At 31.9% G+C, this 24540-nt stretch overlaps 1 protein-coding gene and 1 long non-coding RNA gene across 7 annotated transcripts in view; one reads left to right on the top strand and one right to left on the bottom strand.

Moving 5' to 3' along the window:
• Positions 1–635, bottom strand: part of LOC143405022 (uncharacterized) — a 72783-nt gene extending 72148 nt beyond the window's left edge. For all 3 annotated transcript variants that reach the window (XR_013091948.1, XR_013091946.1, XR_013091947.1), the window contains exon 1: positions 407–635. This is a non-coding gene — a long non-coding RNA (uncharacterized LOC143405022). The remainder of the gene's footprint in view (positions 1–406) is intronic.
• Positions 561–20224, top strand: Rnpc3 (RNA binding region (RNP1, RRM) containing 3). Of its 4 annotated transcripts, XR_013091945.1 has the most exons (16): positions 561–841; positions 1969–2016; positions 3495–3613; positions 4757–4840; positions 5325–5436; positions 6088–6156; positions 7365–7507; positions 8499–8624; positions 9707–9858; positions 12545–12706; positions 13770–13864; positions 13950–14008; positions 16354–16486; positions 17467–17538; positions 18594–18796; positions 20144–20224. XR_013091945.1 is itself a non-coding variant. In XM_076863351.1 (15 exons), the coding sequence occupies exons 1-14, from the start codon at positions 650–652 to the stop codon at positions 17524–17526; spliced, it is 1554 nt and encodes a 517-aa protein (XP_076719466.1). In that variant the 5' UTR covers positions 561–649; the 3' UTR covers positions 17527–17538; positions 20144–20223. The 4 variants fall into 4 exon arrangements, 3 of the variants coding, with proteins under 3 accessions (XP_076719466.1, XP_076719465.1, XP_076719467.1); XM_076863351.1 differs by lacking the exon at positions 18594–18796 and having other exon boundaries at positions 20144–20223; XM_076863350.2 differs by lacking the exon at positions 20144–20224 and having other exon boundaries at positions 18594–20023.
• The last annotated feature ends 4316 nt before the right edge of the window (positions 20225–24540 follow it).

A 24540-nucleotide genomic window follows, 5' to 3' on the forward strand; every position in this document is an offset into this window, starting at 1 on the left:
GCAGGCTGTATGCTCCTGCTAATGCAAAGAAATACTTTCTGTCCCTTACACGGAGCTCTCCTGTTGACACAGACACTAAGTGTCTACAGATCTGATTACAGAACCGGCTGCCTTTGGGTTTTACAATCCCAAAGTGTAAGGACACACCCCATATTTCTGCAGGGTTAGCCTCCTCCAGAGCCTGTCACAGTCACTTCCTCAAGGCTGGAATTAAGAGCCCAGAGAGCAAAGGCTCCAGAGCGCGCGCGCGCGCGCACGCGCAGCGAGTGTCCTTCTGCAGTTTCGTGTACACTTTCTTTTATTTACGTGACTCGGGGGCGTTTGTTTCTCCTTTAATTATGACTTTTAAAAAGAATCCTTCTGTTTCTCAGGGCCAGTTTTTGTTTATAGTACCTTCGGCACCTACCTGGCATTACTTTAGCTTCGCCATAGCACCTCCTACTTCGGTTTGTGGGAAGTATCACCGCCGAGGGCCCGCGCGACCGTGGCTCATTATCGCGAGAAGGAGACAATCTCTCGCGGTGTTTTCTTGTTTCCAGAATCCTTAGCGCGAAGCGGAAAAGATACCCATTTATCTCAGGTTCTGTTGATGCTGCAGTTTTGACGGAGGCTTCTTCCGTGTGTTTCTTCTGCTTTTTCTCCAAGGGAAATGGCGGCCCCCGAGCAGCCAATGCCCTTACCGAGAGGATGCCCAAGCTCCACGTCGCTCTCCCCGCCCCGGGGCGACAGAACCCTTCTAGTGAGGCACTTGCCGGCAGAGCTGACCGCGGAGGAAAAGGAGGACTTGCTGAAATACTTCGGGGCGCAGTCGGTGCGCGTTCTGTCAGATAAGGGGCGACTGGTAAGGATGCACTACGCCAGTTCTTCCCGGAAGGCCCTTGAGTAGTGATTCGGAACGTGGACTGCCAAAAAGAAAGGAGACCGGGACTAAGCTCTTGTCGTGGGAGAGTCCGGGTCTTTCCTCTTAAGTCAGACTACTTTGCGCTAGAAGTGAAGCTTTAATTAGCTCCAGTCTCAGTAATCACATCGCTGCGGAAAAGGCAAAAGAGAAAGGCAAAGTAGACGAATGGGTAAAATAGTATATTAACACTTAAAAATTCCTACGCAGGAATTCATACACTTTTTTATTAATATACTAGAAGTGTCTTTGAGGGTTATTTCTTCACTTCAATATTAGTGGGGATGTTAAGTTTGCAAGATGACCCACAATAAAGCAAGATATCAGTTGTTTTATTAAAGTGTTCTTCTTAGATGATTCTAATGTGCAGCCAAGGTTGAGAATCTGTAAGTTAAAACCCAGTTTTGATCAGTCTTAAGTGTCATGTATGCCAACAAATACAAATAAAAATGCGCCTTTTGTTCAATTTAAATACCTTCAGGTCATCTTGTTTCAGATTAGGCGAAATTAATAAGTGTGATATTAATTACAGAAGCAATTTCTTGTAATAAACATTGACAACTTATCCCTAATATGATAATTAGTTTACTTTTGGCTTTTTTGTTTGTTTGTTTTTGGTAATTTAAAAAGTATTTTCAACATGTACTTAAAAGTAGAATTCTTCCATTGAAACTTGTTACAAAATAAAGCTCAAATGAAACATACATATTGAGAAATGATTTCTGCATTTTGTGAACACTTTTGAATTTTGCCTCAGACTGTATAGATTAAATTATAAGATCTCTGGATTTGTTATAAATAGGGGATAAATATATAACATATTTAGATTTTAAGATTGATTCTCTGTGTATAGTATAGGTTTTTAAATTGTAGTTTATTGGCCGTTTGTATACATAACACATGCTAGATTGTACACCTTTATATGAAAAAGCTGCATCGCTTTTATTTCTGTCTGACCCAAAGAATGAAACTAGTAATCAGTTAAATAGTCTCAATGTCCCATTCTTTACTGTGGTTTTATAGGAACTGAAATTATATTGCAAGTAATTTGTACATTTACTCTGTTTCAGAAACATACAGCTTTTGCTACATTCTCTAATGAAAAAGCAGCTATAAAGGTATGATTTTTTTCTTTACTATTAAAGTTGTTAGTAATTTTTTTATTCTTAGTTTGGGTACAAAAATGGGAAGTAATATTAAACTCTAGTTTTCAGAAGTGAAAACTTTGTATTCCAAGAGTATACCCAACAGGTTGATTTGGTTGTCAGTTGGCAGACTTTGTCCAGTGCTTAGTTATTGGAACTCAGAAGTGGTAGGCTAACTATAAAATCAACTATATGTGTAATTGAAAATAACAAAGTTCTGAAAGAATGTAAAATGGATAACTATCTCTGTAAATGTTATAAGGAAAGATGTGTTAAGTATTAAAAAGTAGAAACCCCGGGAATCATTTGTGATAGAGCTTTTAAACTAGATCTCTAATGATTAGTTGAATTTTAAGAACAAAAGAAGAAGAGGCTGGCCTTCCACATTTAGGAAACACTTTAAGTAAAGCCATGCCATAGAAAGTTTTAAGTGGGAGCTAGGACCTGAGATGGAAAGAGGACTTGAAAAATATAGAGTCTGTGGGCTGAGGTAGTGACTCAGTGGTAGAGCATTCGCCTAGCACGTTCGAGGCCTGGGTTCAATCCTCAGCACCAAATAAAATAATAAATAAATAAAATAAAGGTATTGCTTCCAACTACAACTAAAACATAAATATTTTTCAAAAATATAGAGAGTCTAAATTTGAGTAGAAGAGAGGTATGGAATTTTATTTAGTAGTTTGTTCTAAAGGCATTGGATACTTTTGAGCTGGCTAAAAATACAACCAGACCTTTGAAAAATACACAATGGTGTTTAGATCTCAGATTGGATTTGGAGAAATATTGAAGATGAGAAAACCAAATAGAAAGATGTTTTAGTGGCCAAGGCAAGAATAAATATCTGAAGAAAACAAAGGGCAAATTACATAAACATTTGGTAAAGATTGAGTTTATAAGTCTTGTGGCGTAGGGATTGAGAGAGAAAGAGAATAGTCAAGATTTTTGTGGTTGAGAATTTAAATTGGGACCATGCAGCTTCTGAGGATCTTCTATAAGAATTTGGAGTAGGAATATGTTTGTAAAGGTATGTAGTGAATTCATATATTATCTATTAATTTTGAGAGGTCATTGGGCTACTTCTGTGGAATATTTGGTAAATATTTAAAAATACCAGTCTAGAGTTAAGGCAAGGTCAACAATGGAAAATTTCTTCAACTATGTGAATAGATATGGTAGGTATCATGACCCATTGGAAGATGAACCCAGAGAAAAGACTGGGAGGGAAAAGTTAAGGAAGTAGGGTAACTAGAAAAAAAATTTTCATAAATGCAAAAAGTAGAGTGTTAAGAAGACCAGCTCCTGTGACGACACATACTGAGTAAGTAAATGTTTACAGCCTTAACAACAATAAAACGTGTGCAGTTTTTTGTTTGTTTTTTCTTTTTAATGTGATACTTAGCAAATAGTTTTTGGTATAATAAAGTTTTTTACTCTTGTTCTTCCAATTGAAGGCATTGACAAGACTTCATCAGCTGAAACTTTTAGGTCATACTTTAGTAGTTGAATTTGCAAAAGAGCAAGATCGCATTCATTCTCCATGTTCCACTTCAAGCACTGAAAAAAAGAAAAGGTACGTAGATTCATTTAGGTTTTCCTACCATTTTAGGTTGGGGAGTGTGCGTGTGTGTTAGCCAGTTGTGTAATTACTTCATTGTTCTCAGAAGCCATAATGATAAATTTCTTCATTAAATCAAGTTTTCTAAAACAATATCTAATTTCACTTTTAATTGTGCATTGGGATCCTGAGTAATGATAAAATAAATGTAAAGTGAGATGGAAATGTGGTGAAAGCATTCCACTTTTAGTGGAAAGGAGGTAATTACAGCTCGTTTATTTCTTATCCAAAATGGTTGTCACCAGATGTTTCAGATTTTTTTTTTTTATTTTGAAATATTTGCAGATACATAATGAGTTATCTTAGGGATGAGACTCAACATGAAGTTTATGTATTTTCATGAATACCTCATATACATAGCCTGAAGATAACTTTATGTAATATTAATAGTGTGCCTGTTACATGAGGTTAGGTATGGAATTTTACACTTCTGGCATGATGTTGGCTCTTAAAAAGTTTCATATTTGAGAGCATTTGGTATTTCAACTTACAGAAGAGATTCCTTTCAGTAATGAAACTAAGCTGTCATGAATACGTGTGGCATTTGAAAACGATGACCAGTATTTGGTTCTCAGTTACGACTCTTTGTTATATAATCTTCACAAATTTGCTTTATACAAGTGGGTCTCAAAGTAAATCCCTGGACTAACTGAATCATGTAGAAACTTGATAAAAATATCAAATTCTACAGAATTCTAGGCCTTAATACTCAATCTTACTGAATCAGAAACTAAAGGGGGAGGGACAAGGAAGTACAGTGCTAGACATCTGTGAGATTGGACAAAGATATATAAAAAAAAATGGAGTACCACTTATGTACTATATAAATTTTAGTTTTCTTTTTGATCTTTGAGAATTATCATACCAAATTTATAAATTTCCTGTGAAAAGTAAATGAAAACGTGGAATGTCCAATTTTACAATAATGCAAAGGTTTTCAGTACAATTCTGCTTCTCTTTTCATTGATGCCTGCTTGAGAAATGCTTGAAGGTTTTTTTTTTCCATAACTGAATTGTTTTCATAATGTCATGTTTGAAAAAATTCTTTTTCTTTTCTGTATGTAATTTTAAGATAAGATCAACTTATATTCTGTCTAGGTCTGATGACACTGTAGAAGATGATAAAGAAAAGAAAGAATTTGGTTGTTTAACAATAGAAAATGGAATTGCACCAAACCACGGGTTAGCATTTTTTGTTTGTTCTTTTGTTGATTTTATGGCTTTTGTTGCTCTCTATGTGTGTGTGTACATATTTTGCAATAATGCAAAAAATTTTTCTTATTTGCAATATATATATATTGCAAATAAGACATATATTGCAAATAAAAAAATTTAAATGAATAAATTTAGCATGTCATGTATAATTGTAATATGTTGAATAAAATTTAGAGCTAGGTGCTTGTCACTGAATTCAGTTCAAGAAGCACCTATTAATGTGTTCAGAACTATATAAGCTCTGAAAATGTCTCCTCCTTTTGTGATGCAATCAGAAGGCAAGTTTCTTTTTAAAAGTACTTGTTTGGATCTTTAAGGAACAAGGTAACTAACTTTAAGTGTATCATTTGAACAATTTTTTATATTGTCAGTTTATCTAAAGTGAGTTATTGATATGAAATTATTAAAACGTAATAAGCACTCAATTTTTTTTAATTTATTTTTTTTTTAGGTTGACTTTTCCTCTGAATTCATGCCTCAAGTATATGTACCCGCCACCTTCAAGCACAATCTTAGCAAACATAGTAAATGCTTTAGCAAGTGTACCTAAGTTCTATGTACAGGTATATAAAATAAAACTTATTTTTCTCAAAATACTTATTTGTTTAGCTCAGTACTATATTTTCCACGATGATTTTCATACTTATGTATAATAATATCAATCAGACTAATTCTAGACAGGCAATGATATACAATGCATTCATTTACTACATTGAAAATGGATTCTAATAAAGAGAACCTAATTTGGGAAATGTCATTTCTGATAATTTTCTGTTATTTAGAATATACCATTAGTATGGAATTTCCTAAGGAAAGAGTGGGTCCTTCAGCAAGTGCTTGATAATTTCAGCAGTAATTGGATACTTTGAAGTAGAAAATATATGTGTTTTTCATTATTGTACTCTGTTTGATTATCTCAGTAATCAGTAACATTGATAGAGTAACATTAGATTTTACATTATAAGAGCATTACATTCTTATTAGTGGGGATAACTATATTGATAGAAATGACAAAAAAATTTAGGAAGACTAACCTGAGATATATCAGTGCTTGTTTTTCCTTGTCTTGGGATCATAAAGAGAAGAAATGGCCTTTCTTTTCACTCTATTAATCAGTAGTATTTTTACAGAAGGTTTTTAGTACATGAAATACAGGATGTGAGTTGAAACATTATGTTAATACTGTATGATTTTAAATCTCTTGCCACTTTAAGGTACTTCATCTTATGAATAAAATGAATTTGCCTACACCTTTTGGACCAATTACTGCACGACCTCCCATGGTAAGAAACCACTTAGAATTTTCAACTTTCATTTACTGAATGAAATTATTGAGGATAAATTGTACAAGTATTATGTCCACCTCTGATGTATAGTGAAGATAAGAAATACATATAAAGTAAATGTGATATTAATAATAAAGCTGAGAAGGGAAAGAGGAAAACCAGAATATGAAAGTTTTGGTAATAGAGACCAAAATTTCTTATAGTATTGTTCAATTCTTTAACCTACAATGTTGCATCATTACAACATAACCACAACAATAGAAACATCTAAAAATTCCATTGTTGTCGCTCTGTTGTGTCATTTGAGAAAGACAAGAAAAAAAGGTTGCTAATACTATATTAGAATTTACCTGCAAATCTTGTAGTAATTTAGACATTAAGCTATGTCTACTCTTAAAATTATTCCAATGTAATACTGTATATATTTATGGATAATAATAATGCAAAATTATTTTGAGTGTTACCATAGAAGAGAATTTGCATTGGGCTTGACTGCTTTTCTGCTGTATGTAGTGTTAGCTTTATAATTTTTCTTTGGAGCTTTAGCACCTACTCAGTGCTTGTTACAGGGTTTTTATGATTATGCTAGGGGCTGGGATTGTGGCTCAGTGGAAGAGTGCTTGCCTGGCATGTGTGAGGCCCTGGGTTCCATCCTCAGCACCACATAAAAATAAATAAATAAACAAAATAAAGGTATATAAAAAAGCAAAAAGATTGTGCTAGCAGCTGTTAATGAACAAAATTTACTCTTAACTCTTTTAATACAGTAAGTTATTTCTTGTTCACGTTGTTTCCATTCCAAAATTATGATAGAAAGATAATCTATTCTAAGTTATTCAAAAGCCTGAGTTGTCTTCACCCTGTGCCTTGTCAGGTTGATGAGGGCATTACCAAATAGTCTGCAGATCAGGAAGGGAAAATTATGTTAGAGTTCTTTTTTCTCCTATTTTTGGTTACATGGCAAACAATAACTCTAAGAGGGGCTTTCAAAGTTGGTCCAGCTAGAGGCCAAAGAAGACAAAATAAATTTTGTGATCAATTAGTAGTCTGCCACAGCACACATGAATATGTTTCTATGCTGAGTATGCAAAAGAATATTATGAAGTAAAGGGAAACAAGAATCAAGTATTTACATGGAAATTGGTTTGTCTATTCTGTAAATATCACGGATTGCCATAGCATTTTTGTTTTGTTTTTTAAATTAGTATGAAGACTATATGCCATTGCATGCACCTCTCCCACCTACATCTCCTCGGCCACCTGAGGACCCTCCTTTACCAGATGAGGATGAGGAGTTATCTAGTAAAGAATCAGAATATGAAAGCAGTGATGATGAGGACCGACAGAGGTTAGTAATAAGAATAAATTGTTCAGATTGTAAGAAGCATAGAATGTGGGAAAGACTTTTTTGTTCTTCCTATACTTTGCATATAATTCTTCAGATTTTGGAATCATTAGAATTTGTTAATAGCCATCACCCCTCTAGCCTGTAAAGTTTTATAAATTAACCTCTGTAAAGTTTTATAAATTAAGACCTGAGAATAGGTACTAGGACCTAAGGGTATTTTGAGGGAGTATGCATAATTTTTTAGATGAGTGATTGTGGCATTAAAAGCACACCATGAAACTTCATTATTTGTGGATTTGTGTTTGTGAATTTGCCTACTTGATATTTTAACTAGCCCCCAAATAGTTTATAATATACTTTTCAAGTATTTTGTGGAACTGGATGCGTATAGCTTGGTGCAAATTTATTTAAGTCACCTGACATGCAGATATCAAATGAGGTCAAATAAAGTGGCTGTGTTTGTTGGCATTACATCATTATAATGAAGTGCTTGAGATAATGAACTTAGAAAAGGGTTTTATTTATTTATTTACTGGCCTCTCCAATTGTGGAGGTTCTGGTTGATTGGCCTCATTATTTTAGGCATGCGATGAGGCAGCACATCACATATAGCACAGCAGAACTACTTGCCTTACGGTCAGAAAGAGAGAGATCACAGCTCACAGTACACTTCAAGGGCATGCCCTGGTTGACATCAGGACCTTTCACTAGGCCCTACCTCCTAAAGATTCCATTACTGCCTAATAGGGCCACCCTGAAAACCATGCTTTTAAACACAAGGCCTTTGGGGGATGTTCAAGATGCAAACTTTGTCAGTGACTCTCTGTCTTCTTGTTTTAGCTCTCATACTATATACAAGTGTTCTTTGCATAGTCTGTGTTATAATTTATTTTTATACATCCAAATTCAAATTTAAGCTTAACACCAACAGTATTGAATAATTATGCTTCTAGATAAGGATCTTGTTTACACTCCCTCTTTTCCAACATAGAATGACCAAACTAATGGAACTAGCAAATTTTCAGCCCAAAAGACCAAAGATGGTAAAGCAGCGCCATGTGAGAAAAAAGCGAAAAATAAAGGATATGTTGAATACACCCTCATCTTCTTCACACAGGTAGTTTTATATAGAATTATGAAAGTGAATGCTGTCCATATGTACTTTGTTTACTTGCTTAACTACATTATTCCTAAATGTAGCTTTTGTTTAGTACACATTTACTTGGTTCACCAGTGGCTTCCTGTTTGCCACATTCACAACTATTCATAATTTTCTCACAGTTTACCGTTGTTTAATAATACTGAGTAGCCCGGGTCTCAGAATTTTCCACGTTTCATTTTATAACATCATGTTCTCTTTTTGTCTTTTCTATTTAGTGTCTCAATATTAATTGAAATTTTAACTTCTTTTAGTTTTTCTATTAGATATATTTGTCTTACAATTAACTTTATAAATTAAGAGGGGAGTTTTAAATTTTTTTTTATTTTTAAGGGAATATATTTTTAATCACTTATTTCAATTTAAGTAGAAATAATGTGATATATAATTTGATACCCACCTGACTTGACACTGCTATTCCATACTTTTAATCTCTATAGCAGTACTGAACAGCAGAAACAATGTGAGCCACATTAAACTTTCCAGTAGCCAAATTAAAACAGTAAAAAGAAGCAGATGAAATTAATGTTGATAATATGACTATGTAACATGTATACCCAAAATATTATTTAAGCCGAACTCAGTATAAAATTGAGATATTTATTATATATTTGTTTTTCATAAAGAATCAGCAGCCACTTATAGCTGTTACTTATTTTGTTAACACAGTGCTGCTGCATACTGTATAAAATATAGTGCATTAAAAATTTATACATTAATATAAATTTAACTTTTTTGAGTATATTAGTAAATACCATGGTGTATAAAATCAGTAGTCAAGTAATTCAAGTACTGCCCTTCATTTACCTGGTAACTTTATGCAAATTATTAGCATCTTTTAACCTCAATCTCATCTGTAAAATAGAAATTTAGTAATACATTAGTGCATATCTTAGAGTTTACTGAAGTATTTAAAACACTTTATGCAGTGCTTATAAGTGTATTGAATGTTTTATCAAACTGTTACTTTTAAATTGAGAATGAAATAATATTCTCAGGATTTGCAATTACAAATTCATGCTGTGGTTATTTTTAAATAGCAATGTACATCCTGTGCTGTTACCTTCGGATGTATTTGACCAACCACAACCTGTAGGTAATAAAAGAATTGAATTCCACATATCAACGGACCTGCCAGCTGCATTGAAGAAAGATTTAGAGAAAGAACAGAATTGTGAAGAAAAAAATTCTGGTAAGAATATTTGAGTTCTTTCACGAGATAAAGTCAGTCTTATTGTACTAGAATTAAGTTTCATATATAATATTTGTCTGTTTTCGTATTTGTCAGTTTTACTTAAAATATGTGATTAGGCTTCCTTAATATCATGAAATAATATACATTTTCAACTGTTTTATATACATAAAACTTACTTTGCAAGGTTGTCACTATTACTTTTTTGCTAGTAATGACATCTAGAGTGAAATTTATGTTTTCTGGCTGGTATATACACTAATAATACAAGAGTTTTGTGTTGTGATAACTTCTCATTGCTTGTTTAATGTGATGTTCTATGTTTTTATTAATGTCATTGTATTATTAGGAAACAACATAGCTATCCTGTGAGTTGTAGATTTTACACATGTATCTATATTTTTGTGTGTGTGTGTGTGTGTGTGTGTGTGAGAGAGAGAGAGAGAGAGAGAGAGAGAGAGAGAGAATATTCGTGTATTTTTTTTTTAATCCAGAACTTTTGGAGGATTGTTTACCAGATACTATTTTTACATTTAAATTTAGCATATTAAAAACTACAGGGGTTTTTTTCAGCTTTTTTAGACATTAATTTTTTATTTCCAAAATCATACAAGCTTATTAGAAATTGACTCAGGACAGAAACATAAAGTAAATTTTTTTAAAAAGTTAGCATTCCCAAACCCTACTATTCTCTGTTCTACTGTGCAGAGGTAACCAATGTTTTTGTTTCTGCATTCTTCAAGACTTTATCTTATGGGTTAGCTTTGTGTTGCTAAAACACAACATCAGAGATCATCAATTTAAAGGAAAGGTTTATTTTGGCAGTTTAGGAAGTTTCAGTCCATAGTTAATAGACTCATTGCTTTTGGGACTATGGTGAGGCAGTAAATGGTATTTGTAACACATGGCAAAGGAAGCTGCTCATCTCATAACAGCCAAGAAGCAAAAAGAAAGAAAGTGTCATAGACCAGTGTTCCATAAGTCCTGTCAAGAGCAAGCTCCTGGTGACGAGACTACTTCCCACTAGACCCCATAATATTGCCGTGGGCTAATCAAGCCTTTACCACATAGTCTTTTTTAAGATCAGTGTAGATCCAAACTATAGCAGTCAGTACATGTAAACACATTTTTCTTTTATTCTTGTTTTTGAACATGAATATAAATAAAATATGCACATCATATTTTACAGTGTTCATCTTTCACTCAGTGACTTATTGAAAGTTTGTTATATAGCAGACTCTGGACAAAGACATTTTCTCTTGTATTTTAGAATTTACAGTCTAGCGGAGATAACTTACTATATCAGAGCATAAAAATATGTACCATACTTTTTAATGGCTGTGTAATAGAACAGAGTATAGTAATATCAGTCATTATTTAATCATACAATATTATGAGTTTTCTAATCTTTACTGTTACAGAAAACACTAAAATATATATCTTTTTTACGTATATATTTGAATACTTCTGTGACTATTGGGTAGAATTCTAGTAGGTATTAGAGACATAATGAGTGAAAATCTCTAGTGAATTTTAATTCCCATCTGATGGTTAGTGAGAATGCATTGATTTTTGGGGGTAGCTTCATTTTTGTTTTTTTCAATATTTTTATTTTTTGTTTTGTAAGTTCATCTTATAAGTCACTCATTAACATAAAAATTTTTTAATCTGTTTTTTCTTTACTAGTATATGAAAATTGTGCATATTTACGTGGTACAATTTTCTTAGGTTTAATTTGCTCAAAGACTTATACATGTACAAAAAGGGAGCATTCTACATCATTGGCAAAGCAGTAAAATTAATAGTAGAAGCATTTTAGAGGTTTTAGGTTTTCTTTTTTAGGTAATATTAACTAGAATGTTTAACCCTTTCTAAGAATTTTTCCCCTATGCCAGATTAATTATTATTGATGCTAAAATTCATATTTTATTAATGAAATCCAGTATGTTGATAACTAAAGTAAAAAGTTTTTAGTATTTTTTAATTTTCTTAATTTGAATGAGTAATTTTTAAATTTGGGGTTTCTTCTTAAAGAATCAAGATTATAATTATCTTTTTTTCTTTGTAGTGTGGGGAGGTTAATGGAAGGACATACCTTGTTATGGTGTTTATTTCAGCATAGTTTACTTATCCTAATCTTATAATTATTGAAAAGATTGAGGTTGTTTCACAATGTTCTGATGTAACAATATAATCTTCATAACTATTATATAACACTGAGTATCTTAGCAGAATTATGTAATTTATTTAATTGCAAATTTCTTTTTGTTCCTGCAGTTATTAATATTTCACACTGTCTACCCAGTAAACGTTTCATCAGATGCCCCTTTGGCACCTCAGACTGAATACGTTGAAACTAAATTTATTTTTTCCTCTTTGCAGAACCTCTATGTAGCAACACAAAGCAATAGTTTAGCTGCTTAGCTCTTGTCTATGGGTGTTTTCATATTACAATAACAAAATTAAATAGTCATGATAGAAACCATATGACCTACAAAGCCTAAAATATTTACTATTTGGACCCTTACAGGATATTATTTTCCTATGTCTATTCTAGAACATTGAGAAACACCAAAAAATTCAGTGATGCCAAAAATATTTGTTAAATTAAAATAGGGAACAGAAACTTGAAAACTATATTGAAAAGAGAGATAGTTAATGGCTAATATTAATGCTGAACTCTTAGAATTACCTGCTACTGAAGTTGATGCATCCAGTATAGGATTTGGGAAAATCTTCCCCAAACCTAATCTGAACATCACAGAAGAAACTAAAGAAGACTCTGATGAAATGCCCTCAGAATGTATTTCTAGAAGGGAGTTGGAAAAGGGCAGAATTTCCAAAGAAGGTAATGTTATGAAATAAACCAGTTTATATTCCATTTCACAGTTCTTTAACTACACAGAAACAAAACAAATCCATTTATATCAAGAAACATAACTTAAAGCATAAACATCAATTTTTATCTGATTAATGTTTTTCATCTCTTTTGGGTTTTAAACCGTATACTTTATAGGTAAATTTCGTTTCCATACTGTTTCCTGCTTATATTCATTTGGGAAAAATATTTCTTTTCATTCCTAAAACTTTTTTATACGGCATGTAAAACAAATAATTATATCCACAAGTCTGGAGTTATGTGTTACAAATATAGAACTGTTAATTGATAATTTATTTTTCTCTGTTGTGGATTTAACATACTATATCTGAGGTGCATACAAAGCAACTCTAAAACAATGTTGATGTTTAAAAATGCATATTTTAGGATTTTATATTCTCACATAATAGTTTTCACTTTTAAAAGATTTTTTATTATTTAGTTCATTTCAGAAAAATATAAGGTTTTTGGACTTTTCATAACATGTAACTTTTTTTCCACGATAATGAGAGATAGACTTCCAGCTAGTATTTTTGCATATAACTTCTAGTTATGAAGAACAGATTGCTTAGTAAACTTGGGGAACTTATAAAGGGAATCTGAAATACATTTGTCCGAAAAACACGATTGTTATTTTGGAGTACTTCATAATTATTTTTGAATGTGGAAGTGGCTGGTGGTTTGGAAAATTTATTTTAATCAAAATGTTATACAAACAATATCAGATATGCTTTGTTCTTTAATAAGTAACTCATCTTAGGACCTTTAATAGTAAATATTTTATTAAACAGATTTTAGTTATTGTAGATGTCGGAGATTTTTCAAAACAATACTTAAATTTTTTCCTTATAATCATTTCAGATTTTTAATTTGTATTATATAACCATCAGTAATATTGCTACTAATATCTATGGCTTTAACATTTTCATAAAGCCTATTTTACCTGTTTAATAGTTATTTGCATGTTATAAGTTTCTTTGAAAAATTGGTAAAAATATTTTAATTTTATATCTTTGTTTTGTCTTTAAATAAGAAATGGAAACGCTTTCAGTTTTTAGAAGTTATGAACCTGGCGAACCAAACTGTAGAATATATGTAAAGAATTTAGCTAAACATGTTCAAGAAAAGGTAAGTTGAACTTACAAATCGATTTCGTTATTTTACATTTTCCCCGCTGGCTTCCTTATTTATTTCTTTCTTATTGAATTTCCAGGATCTTAAATTTATTTTTGGGCGCTTTGTTGACTTTTCATCAGAGACACAACGAATCATGTAAGTAGCAATCATAACCTCAAGTTATGTTTTGGTTTTTCTCTGTTGTGAATTTAACACTTTTTGTTATGCCACCATTTTCCTTTTAAAGATGAAGATTGAATGAATATATTGGAGTATTTTCTTTCACAAGTAACCTTTTAGACATCTAGAATAGGAATTGACAAACTTCTTTAAATGGACAAACAGGAAAAAATACAATGTTTTTATTTTATTGCAGGCCATGTTGTCTGTAGCTAATAATTTTTGTAGTCCTAGCTTCAAAATATATAAACAAATATTTATGGCTTTATTCAGGTATTTCTTTACTTACAGGAATGGACTTTTGGTAAATTCTGCTCCTGTACCCTGCTCTAAAGCACAGGTATTCAGGCTTTAATATACCGCACAATAATCACCTGAAGATTGTGGTGAAGCAGTTTCTTGGGCCCATCTCCAGAGAGTCTGGTTTTCTAGAATGTAATAAGACTCATGAGTTTGCATTTTTCAAAAGCTTTTGGGTGATATGAAGCTACTGGTCCAAAGAGGACACTTTGAAAAATATTATTTTAGTGGTTTATCCAAGAATATACAGTAACCAGGAAAGTTTTTTAAGAATTTGTACTCTGGCAAGAAAGTTCTCATCTTTTAATTGAACTGTATTAGTCAAAGCTAGTAACTCTGTGAAAGTAGAAAAAAGGGATGTGATTCATTATTGCTATAAAGTTAATATTTGGAGTTAAAATTTCATTTTTAAAATTTTATACTAGTTAATTTCAAAGTAAAGATTCTTTGTCATATAAATAAAAAGTAGAATGAAGTAGAAGATGAGAAATGTTTGAGTGGAGTTAAAATAACAAGTTAGTTTTGTTTTAACTTTCAGTCAAAAAAAGTACTTTTTAATTCTTATCTGACCTGCATGTCTTTTTTGATAGATATCCAGAGTTAGGACCACATCTTAACATTCTCGGTCTGTATTCATTAGTGGCAGATGTCTCATCAGGATATCAAGTTTATTTTTCTGGCCATGCAAAATGCTGTTCTTTGTTGTTGCCAATAGGACGTGATTGTACAGGGGAAAAAAATATATATATATGCATTCATATGTTTGTGTATATATGTAAACATTATTTTCAGTATTGTCTATAATAAGAATTTGAACTTAAAATATATTTCTATGTTGAGAAAACTGTAGGTAGCAAAACAGTATATTGTTTCCCATGAGACTGACCATGTGATTAAAAAAGGTCAGTGCGTTTTTTTTTTATTTGATACCTTTACATCTTAGTATTCTTTTCCCATCCAGTATACCATATCTTAGTGGAAAACTATACTCATTTTTCTAAGTAGTTTTGGAGTATAGATTTCTCTCAGAAATGTTGAAAAAATGAGTATGCTGTAGAATAATAGAACACTGTACTAGGAATAAACTCTGTGATTTGAGCCATCTACTTTTCAGAGTCTTCTCTCTAGGTATCACTTTAAAATGATAGTTTTGACTAGAAAATAAGTAAGGTCTTTTTCTATCCTGATACTATAATTTCTTTCCCTTTTTTTTCCTCTTATTAGTTCTTTTTAGTTATACATGGCAGTAGGATCCATTTTGCTATAATTGTACAAGCATGGAATATATCTTATTATGATTTAGGACCCTATTTTTATGGAGGTACACCATAGTGAGATTCACTATGGTATGTTCGTATATGTACATAAGAAAATTATTTTAGATTTATTTCACAGTCTTCCCTTTTTCTTGCATGCCCTCCTTTCCCTTCATTTCACTTTATCTAATCTACTGAATATTTATTCTCCCCCTCTCCCTGCATTATAATTTCTTGTAGTAATAATAATAATAATATAATAAATTACTCAGTTGCTTATATTTGGTTCCTATTAATCTTCTATCCTTGGTCGTATGGTTTTTTGTTTATTTGTTGTTGTCACTTTGAGCAGAAAGTATTGAATTGATTGCAAGAAACTTTTTGAAAATAGGGATATATGTGGCAAACCTAAGTAATAGAAACATACCTAGTATGCACAGGACTCTGAGTTTAAGCTCCAAAACAATAACAACCAAAAACTGTGTGTGCTTTTACTGTTACTTTATAACTTTTAAATAACATAAATATATGTTTAAGAGTTAAAATATAGAGATTCACACAACATGAAATTTGTATTACCTACTTGTAGAAAAATAGAATACAAAATAGAATTTTAGAAAGCCTGACTAACTGTGTTAATCAGAGAGTATAGTCATTTTTATTTTGAAATAGCAACTTTTGAATTGTTGAACACATTCTTATTCATTGCATCAAAATAATTTTACATTTTTTGAAGTAAAACTACTTTTCTTCCTTGTATTCTAGGTTTGATATACGCCTGATGAAAGAAGGTCGCATGAAAGGACAAGCTTTCATTGGACTTCCAAATGAAAAAGCAGCAGCAAAAGCCTTAAAGGAAGCAAATGGATATGTTCTTTTTGGAAAACCCATGGTGGTTGTATCCTTTATATCAATCTATTTCAAAACTATGTAATTTTGGGGAAAAGGGTATAACTGAAATTAATTCTCTTGTTACCCTTTAAAAAGCTCATCTGGCATTCTACCTTGAAATATGCAGTTACAGTTAAACTTTTCTTAGCTGAGGCAGGTGATGATTTTATTTAGACTTTTATTGCATGAAGTTATTAAATTTCAGCCAAGTTTACTTAATATTTCACTTACACAGCTCAAAAGTACATCTTCTTACTAAGCCTTACAAAGGGTATCTAGAAATACATTTGGAGTCACAAAAACATTCATTATACCATTATTATTCTCTTGTATTATTATTAATATTTTGCTTGATAATTTTAATATCCAGATCATATCATTGGTTAATCATCTTTTAGTTATTAATGTATAAAGGTAGAAAGTCCAGGTATAAAAACTAATGATACTAAAGGAAAGGCTAATTTTTTTTTTTTTTATTGGTTGTTCAAAACATTACAAAGCTCTTGACATATCATATTTCATACATTAGATTCAAGTGGTTATGAACTCCCATTTTTACCCCAAATACAGATTGCAGAATCACATCAGTTACACATCCACAATTTTACATAATGCCCTATTAGTAACTGTTGTATTCTGCTACCTTTCCTATCCTCTACTATCCCCCCTCCCCTTCCCTCCCATCTTCTCTCTCTACCCTATCTGCTGTAATTCATTTCTCTCCTTGTTTATTTTCCCGTTCCCCTCACAACCTCTTATATGTAATTTTGTATAGCAATGAGGGTCTCCCTCCATTTCCATGCAATTTCCCTTTTCTTTCCCTTTCCCTCCCACCTCATGTCTCTGTTTAATGTTAATCTTTTCTTCCTGCTCTTCCTCCCTCTCTGTTCTTAGTTGCTCTCATTATATCCCCTCCCCCCACAATGATTATGTAGAAAAAAAATTACTTTCATTTTTATGAAGGAAACCTTAATTTTAAAATACTAGCAGTTTGCTCGATCTGCTAGACCCAAACAAGATGCGAAAGAAGGGAAAAGAAAGTGTTAAATATTAACAAAGGTAAGTGTGGAGAAAACATAAAAAGACAAGACTTTCTATATAATCAAAATTAAAGAAGTGTAAAAGCCTGATAGAATAATAATTATGATACCTCTTAAGAATTTTAAGGAAATTTCTGTGTATACAGTTAATTCCAGAAAACGTCAGAATTATTGACTGCAGAAAAAAGTTCATTTGTATGTAAAAATTAAGTTTGGAGAAAGAATTTTATGAAGTATATATCTATTAGTATTTATTTATAAAGAAGCGGGTTTTAACCTTTAAAATATTAAATCCCTTAGAGAGCTTGGTAGAACAGTCTGCTAGGCTTCTCCCTCCCTACCAAGAATTTCTCATTCAGGAAAACTGATGTGGGTGACAAGTCATCCTAGTTTTCCTGTGACTGAGGGATTTCTCAGTATACACTACCTTCAGTGCTAAAAAGATCCAGCATGCCAGAACAAGCTGGTTATTCTGGATGGCACCTGGTAATTTATGTAGCGTGTTCCCTCATAATAGTAAGGCAACTTGGTCCAGAGCCCACACTTAGAAACTGACAGGAAACAGTTAAAGGAAGATTTTCCAACTCTTAAAATTCTGCAGTGCTGAGAATATACAATTAATTATTAATATAAAATGTAAAAAAAAAAAATTTGTGGAATTAATTTTTTTCCCCTCTGGATCAAGCAATTTTAATGTTATGATTAGAAATAATAAATTAGGCATTATATATTCTAAAGTTTGTTACTTAAGAAATAAGCAGAAGTAAATTACTTTCCTTTTTTTAAAAAAAAATTTCTCCCTTTTTAAACTGGAAGGACATGAAATAAATTGGTCAAAATTACTGTGTCTAGCTGAAAAAATGCTAAATAAGAAAATTTTACAGTGTTTAGTCTCTCTGAGAAGCCTTGGATATTTGAATTTTGTTTCAAACTATCTATACTATTGTAACCAGAAGTCAAGTATCTTAGGGGAAAAATTGAATAATTTCAGTATGTTTTAAAGTCATTTATTTGTAAATCTAATGCTGAAAAAATAAGAAAAAAATTAAACTGCATTCTGCTGTTCTTCTTTAGAAGCATTCCTGCGTAAATACTGCTGTAATACTGTCATGCAAAGTGTATCCTTTCTTGTTGTATCCTTTTTGGGGCAGTGTTTTTTGTTTTTTTCCTAGAGATATTTTTTCCCTTTCCTATCCACTGATCCAGATTAAGTAGTCATTTTTCTATACTTTTATTCAAGTGAACTATTTCTAAAATTATTTCTATGGCTTGAACAGGTTTGTTGTTGAATTTTCTATGCTTTCATTTACGTTGTATAGTTTTGCCAAGGAAAGTTAGTGAATCAGGTCAACTTAGAGAATGTATGCATTTGTTTTAACAGAGAATGTGGTCTTTCTTCTATTTATGTATTTCCTAAATCTAATTCAGTAACATGCTTTTTTATTTTATGATACACCTGGTTTAGGTGTTCTGTATAACATGCTCTCCAATTTGAATGGGAATTTTTTTAATGTACATATATTGAAATAACTGGATTTCTGTATAAATGCCAAATAAGAGTAGCGCACCTCACATACGAAGTCTTCTTTTTGAAATCTTTTTTGACAGAGATAGCAGTAGAAGTTTCTTCTCCCTGTTTCTTTTCCTAAACAAACAATAATAATAAGGAAAGAGAAAAAACATAATGTTGACTAGGGTAGTTCAGTAAGTGAAAAGAAATGATCCTGGTAGAAATATAAGAACAGAGATTTCCAGACCAGTTGGTGTCCAAAATCCACTGGAACACAGTGGTTCTCAAATTTGGCTGCACATTGGAACACCATGGGAACTTTAAAAAAAAAATTTATATATTTATGTATCTATCTATCTATATCTATCTATCTATCTATCTATCTATATATATATATGTATATATATGTATATATATCTTTAAAAGGGGTGAAAATAACCTTAAATATATATTGATATCTAGTTCCTTCCCTCTCACAGAGTTTAGATTTAATTGGTTTGGGGCGTACCATGGATGTTGAAATTTTTCAAGCCTCTCTAATGTGCAGTCAAGGTAGAAAGCCACCAAAGAAGGATTTTTATGCATAAAGATTCCTAGACTGTGTGAAACAACACTGATGAATTAGAACCTCTGAGAAAGAGGTCCAATAACCAAATTTGAAAAGGTTTCCTTAGTAATTTTAAGGACTGTCCTATTGGGTTATTACTTTATTAGAGTAAATGGTTGGCCACCTATTACCAACTTTGTCATCCAACCTTTTATAAACAGGAAAATAAAGGGGTAGAATCTCTACATCTCTTTGTGGGAAACTTTGCTATTATACATACTATGAAAACTACTCAAAATTTTGTCAAGAACCATTATAATCCTAAGAGTTCAAAAAGTTCATAGATAACTGAAATTACAATTTTTTTGATATGCACAATTAAAATGTTTTATTTTCTAATGTTATAGATCAGTTTCTGCGAAACATGTTTATTTGCATAAAAATTTTGTTGTACTGACATGATTCACTAATTTTCTAAGTAAAAATATTTTAGCTTTTAGTTATTTTTGAACTAATAGATTATTTTATAATCATGATTATTTTTAATGTGCTTTTCTGATATTTTAGGTTCCTTTTGAATTCCATATCTTTCAAGTGCTTTCCAACTTTGATGAGAAGAAATTGACCATCTGGCTATGGAACTGTGCGTAACATCTTTGAAAGTATATTTAAAAATTAAATCTATATGCCTTTAGATCATATTATTGAAGATATATAATGTGTTTTAATGATTTCTCTCATATATAATAAATTATTTTCTTTCCAATAAAATACTGCTTGTATTTTTAATTATGTTAGTTTATATATATAGAAAAGTATAAATCATATGAATTTCTCACTAAGATAATTTAATAGTAAATTTTAAGTACTCTTTTATGATTATATAACCATTTCATTCTTAACTTGATACAGTGCACTTTTTCTACAATAATCTTATTTCTTATAATTATTCTAGTAGGTTTCTTTGGTAGTGGGAAATTTGTTCCAGTTTAGGGATTTTGTACTCTTGTCTTAAGTTGAAATTTCATTTTTATTCCCCTGAATCTCTTACCTACTAGAACATCATTCACCTGTGAAAATGTTTCCCATATGGATTTATTCTATTCCTCTTAGTAAAATTAGTTCCAGGGATATATAAGTGGGAAAATTTGATTTCTTTTTTTTTAAGTTTACTTGTTCTACTTATAATCTGTGAGTATGTGATAACCTTCACATTAGAGTCACTGCCAACAGATTTTCTGTAAAACTGTAAAAAACAGGCATACAGATAATGTAAGAAGCAGTAGAGAAGAAGACATACAGGTCTAGATGTTTGTAGTTTGGTAGATAGTACAAACATGAAAGTTTTGTTTTTTCTCAGTAAAATAGGAAGTGACATTATAGAGAACAGAGAGAGAGTCATGAATAATTGAGGAAAGGAAGAAGGTGTTTAAAATAACAAGGAAAATGGAAGGATAAATATACTCTTGGGATGACTGACTAGGTATTACCTAAAATACTTAACTGTCTTTAAAGTTTCTGGTTGTTAATTTAAGTGAGATTAGTCAACATGTTTTGAGTTTTTCTCCAGTTAAGTTCCACATGGGTGCCATCACTGTGCATAGGCTCAGAGTTGAATTTGATGAAAATTGAGATTTTTAAAGGTAAATATGACAAATTTGGAGGAGAGCAAAAGTATTGATATTCAAGAGATTGATTATAATGAGGCACAATGAAAGTATTCTAGTTAAGGAGTAAAGTAAGAGAAAGTTGAGATGTGGTAGGAAATGGTGTAGCCAATTGTAAATTGCAGTATAGTTGTGGATGTGTTAAAGTTTCTTACTAGTAGTAGGAACTAGAAATTTGGTTGTTTGAAATAAGAACAGGGTGACTAAAATTGAAAATATCAGTGCAGTGATTAATGACTGAAGTTCTAGGATGTGAAGATGGGAATAGGATGAGGCCAAATAATGGAAAGAGATGAATTTAAGAAATTAATAAGAAAAGTTTGAAAGTATTATGTAAGTGGATTTTGAAATTGTCAAGAATTATGACAGGAGCCAAGGAGTAAATTATCCTTAGAGCATATAAATGTCAAATATGTAAGAAACAATAATTTAAAAACTTTAAAACTCTTGAGTCCCTATCCTGCAATACTGACAGGGAATTAAATAATAAACTATTTGACTTTACTGAGATATAATGGTTTTATGAGTATGGGTTTTAAATCGAAATCTTGTATCTATGACTTGACTTTTAGCCTAACTTGACTTTTTTCCTCATTTTCCATGGGGATAATAGTATCTACTTTAAGGCTGTAAAGACAATTTGGTGAACATAAATATTGAATACAAGTCTGATATATGCTATTCAAGTATTATGTTAGGTCTCATGGTAGTGGTTTTCAACTGTATTAATTTCTTTTCCATTTCTGATACAATAATTTTGGAAGGAAAAATGTATTTAGCTTACAATTCTGAAGGTCCAAGAATATGCCACTGACCTTTTAACTCTCAGGGTTCCAAGGTGTATGGCATCACAGAGGCAACAGTGCATGGTGAGAAGAGATCGCATAGTGAAACAGGAAAATCAAGAGAGTGGGAAGAGGCTAGTCTTGCTCTTTTGCAGGAACCCCTTTCTTGGGAATTAACTGGGTTCCCACAAGAACTATGAAATCTTGTCTGAGGGTGATGTCCCTAATGACCCAGTCATTAGGGTTACTAGGCTGGTACAAGGTTCCACTTTTACAGTTTTCTCCATTTCAAAACTGCCACACTGAGGAACAAGCTGCCAACATTTATACCCTTGGAGGACAAGCTGAAACTGCCATATTATAGTATCAGCTCATCTCATTTCTGAGTTGTGTGAATATTCTTTTTTTTTTTAATAATTTTTTTTTAAAGAGAGAGAGAGAATTTTTTTAATATTTATTTTTCAGTTTTTTGGTGGACACAACATTTTTATTTTATGTGGTGCTGAGGATCGGCCCCGCGCATGCCAGGCAAGTGCGTTACCGCTTGAGCCACATCCCCAGCCCCTGTGTGAATATTCTTAAGTGTTATAAAACCTCAGTCATTCTTCCATTTTAATTATCACTTAGATGCCCAGCACTTCCACTAATTTCTTGCCTTACTTGGAGGATGATGCTATTTAACAAATTTAGGAACTTAAATATTGAGGATTATAAGTATCATACAAATATACCCTACCTGTTCTTCATAAAGAGAGCATATGGCCCAAGTGTCGAATTTGAAAGATTTCTAGAAATTGTTCAGAAACTTTTTTTTCCCTTCTGGATAGAAATAGACGTAGATGTGTTAACCATAATCCTGTCAGTAATCTAATGATAGTTCCTGATCATTCCTGAGTCCAAAAAAGGAGTTATCGAGGTATTGAGAAAGTACTGATAATATAATTTGAGCCTATTTACTTCCCTATTTCTTTTTCTTCTTACTAGAGGATTTGGCATGTAACTGGCAGTGTATAGGTCAAATACATTACAGCTGAGGGTGAAAAGTGAAATTTTATCTAAAGGAAATTTCATCTAAAGGAAGAAGCATCGTACTACACATTCAAGTGGGAAACTAGGTTTTAGGCAGCTGAAAACAAAAGTATTACTGCAATGTAAGATATGTAAAATTTATTCTCATGGTTTTCCATTTGTGCCTCCATCCAAGGCTGGACTAGTGTGAGGTGAATGTGAACCAAGGGTATAATATATAAGGAGGCAGTTTCTCTCAAAATGGCACAAATACCCTTCACCTAGTCCTATTCATGATTGTGTCTTTTGTATTGATAACATGAACAGAAACAGCATAATCAATCTTTATTAGGTAAATCACCAAAGGGCAATAGTTTTCAAGTTGCTGTTTTAGATTCTATTTAGAAAATACTGTTGTACAAATGAGACTCCTTCAGAATCAAGTCCAAAATATTCTTTCAAAGAAGGAAAGGGAAGAAATCAGTACCTATGAAGCATTTAACACTAAATGGCATTTTGCTTAATGGTGATAGTAATTATTTTATCTTTATTCCACTTCCCTTTGTAGTAGAAAGTTCTTCATGTCTCATCTGTAAGAATAACATATACATTACATCAATTGTCTTTACTAATGCATATAAAAATGGTAACTTCATTGGGATTATTCAGGAGAAATGAGAGCTAATCATGTGTCAGTAACATAAAAGGTAGAACTGATGGTTCTTAAGGGAAATAGAGAATTTCCACTTCAAGTACTTTACTGTGTATCCTACCCTGAGATTTCATGCAAAGTAGAGAGGTACAGTATTCACATGACAGTCATGAGGGTACAGGGAGCAAGACAATTATAAGCTTTAAAGCAGCATGGAAAGTGATAGGATATTGACAGAAATTTAAAATATTAATGATTACAAAGACCTGAGAGGCAATTATATCTATTTTTAAAACGTATCAATTAAAAATGAGAAAAGGGGTATTTGACTCTAAAAGAACAATTCTATCTTTTTAAAATTATGAGGGAGCACTTATGGTCCTTATATACTGGAATCTTTGAAAAATTTAAAAATTCAAGAAGAAAATATGAGCAATTGTATGAAACTTTTCAGAGCTTAGAAAGATTGGTATACAAAATACTGCTTTACATTTTTCTTGGGAACCTAAGTAAACATTACAAAAACGTGCATGGAATTGATAGTACCAACTGTGTGAGGTAATGGTTTCTTCTGTGGAAGGAAAAGATGAAAAAAATTCTATGGTTTGTAGACAACTGTGTGTGTGTGTGTGTGTGTGTGTGTGTGTGTGTGTGCATGTGTATTATGTTACTTAAAGATGTGTGTGCCTGTGGGTGTGTATACATGTCTATTATATTACTTAAAGAAATTTTTAGCAAAATATCAACTTCCATTAAATCTGAGTCATGGGAAATGTGGCCTTTTTTTTTTTTTTAATAGCCTTTCTGTATATTAGTGTTTCACAACTTAAACAAAAATAAAATAATCAAATG

Source organism: Callospermophilus lateralis, chromosome 7, assembly GCF_048772815.1.
Source record: "Callospermophilus lateralis isolate mCalLat2 chromosome 7, mCalLat2.hap1, whole genome shotgun sequence".
Classification (NCBI taxonomy): Eukaryota; Metazoa; Chordata; class Mammalia; order Rodentia; family Sciuridae; genus Callospermophilus; species Callospermophilus lateralis.

Bases quoted from the DNA above. Each gene is read 5' to 3' on its own strand.
- Rnpc3 (XM_076863351.1), top strand. From the start codon at position 650: ATGGCGGCCCCCGAGCAGCCAATGCCCTTACCGAGAGGATGCCCAAGC. The intron at 6,157-7,364 runs GTAAGAAACCAC...TTTTTAAATTAG, and splicing joins TTACTGCACGACCTCCCATG to TATGAAGACTATATGCCATT. The intron at 13,865-13,949 runs GTAAGTTGAACT...TTGAATTTCCAG, and splicing joins CTAAACATGTTCAAGAAAAG to GATCTTAAATTTATTTTTGG.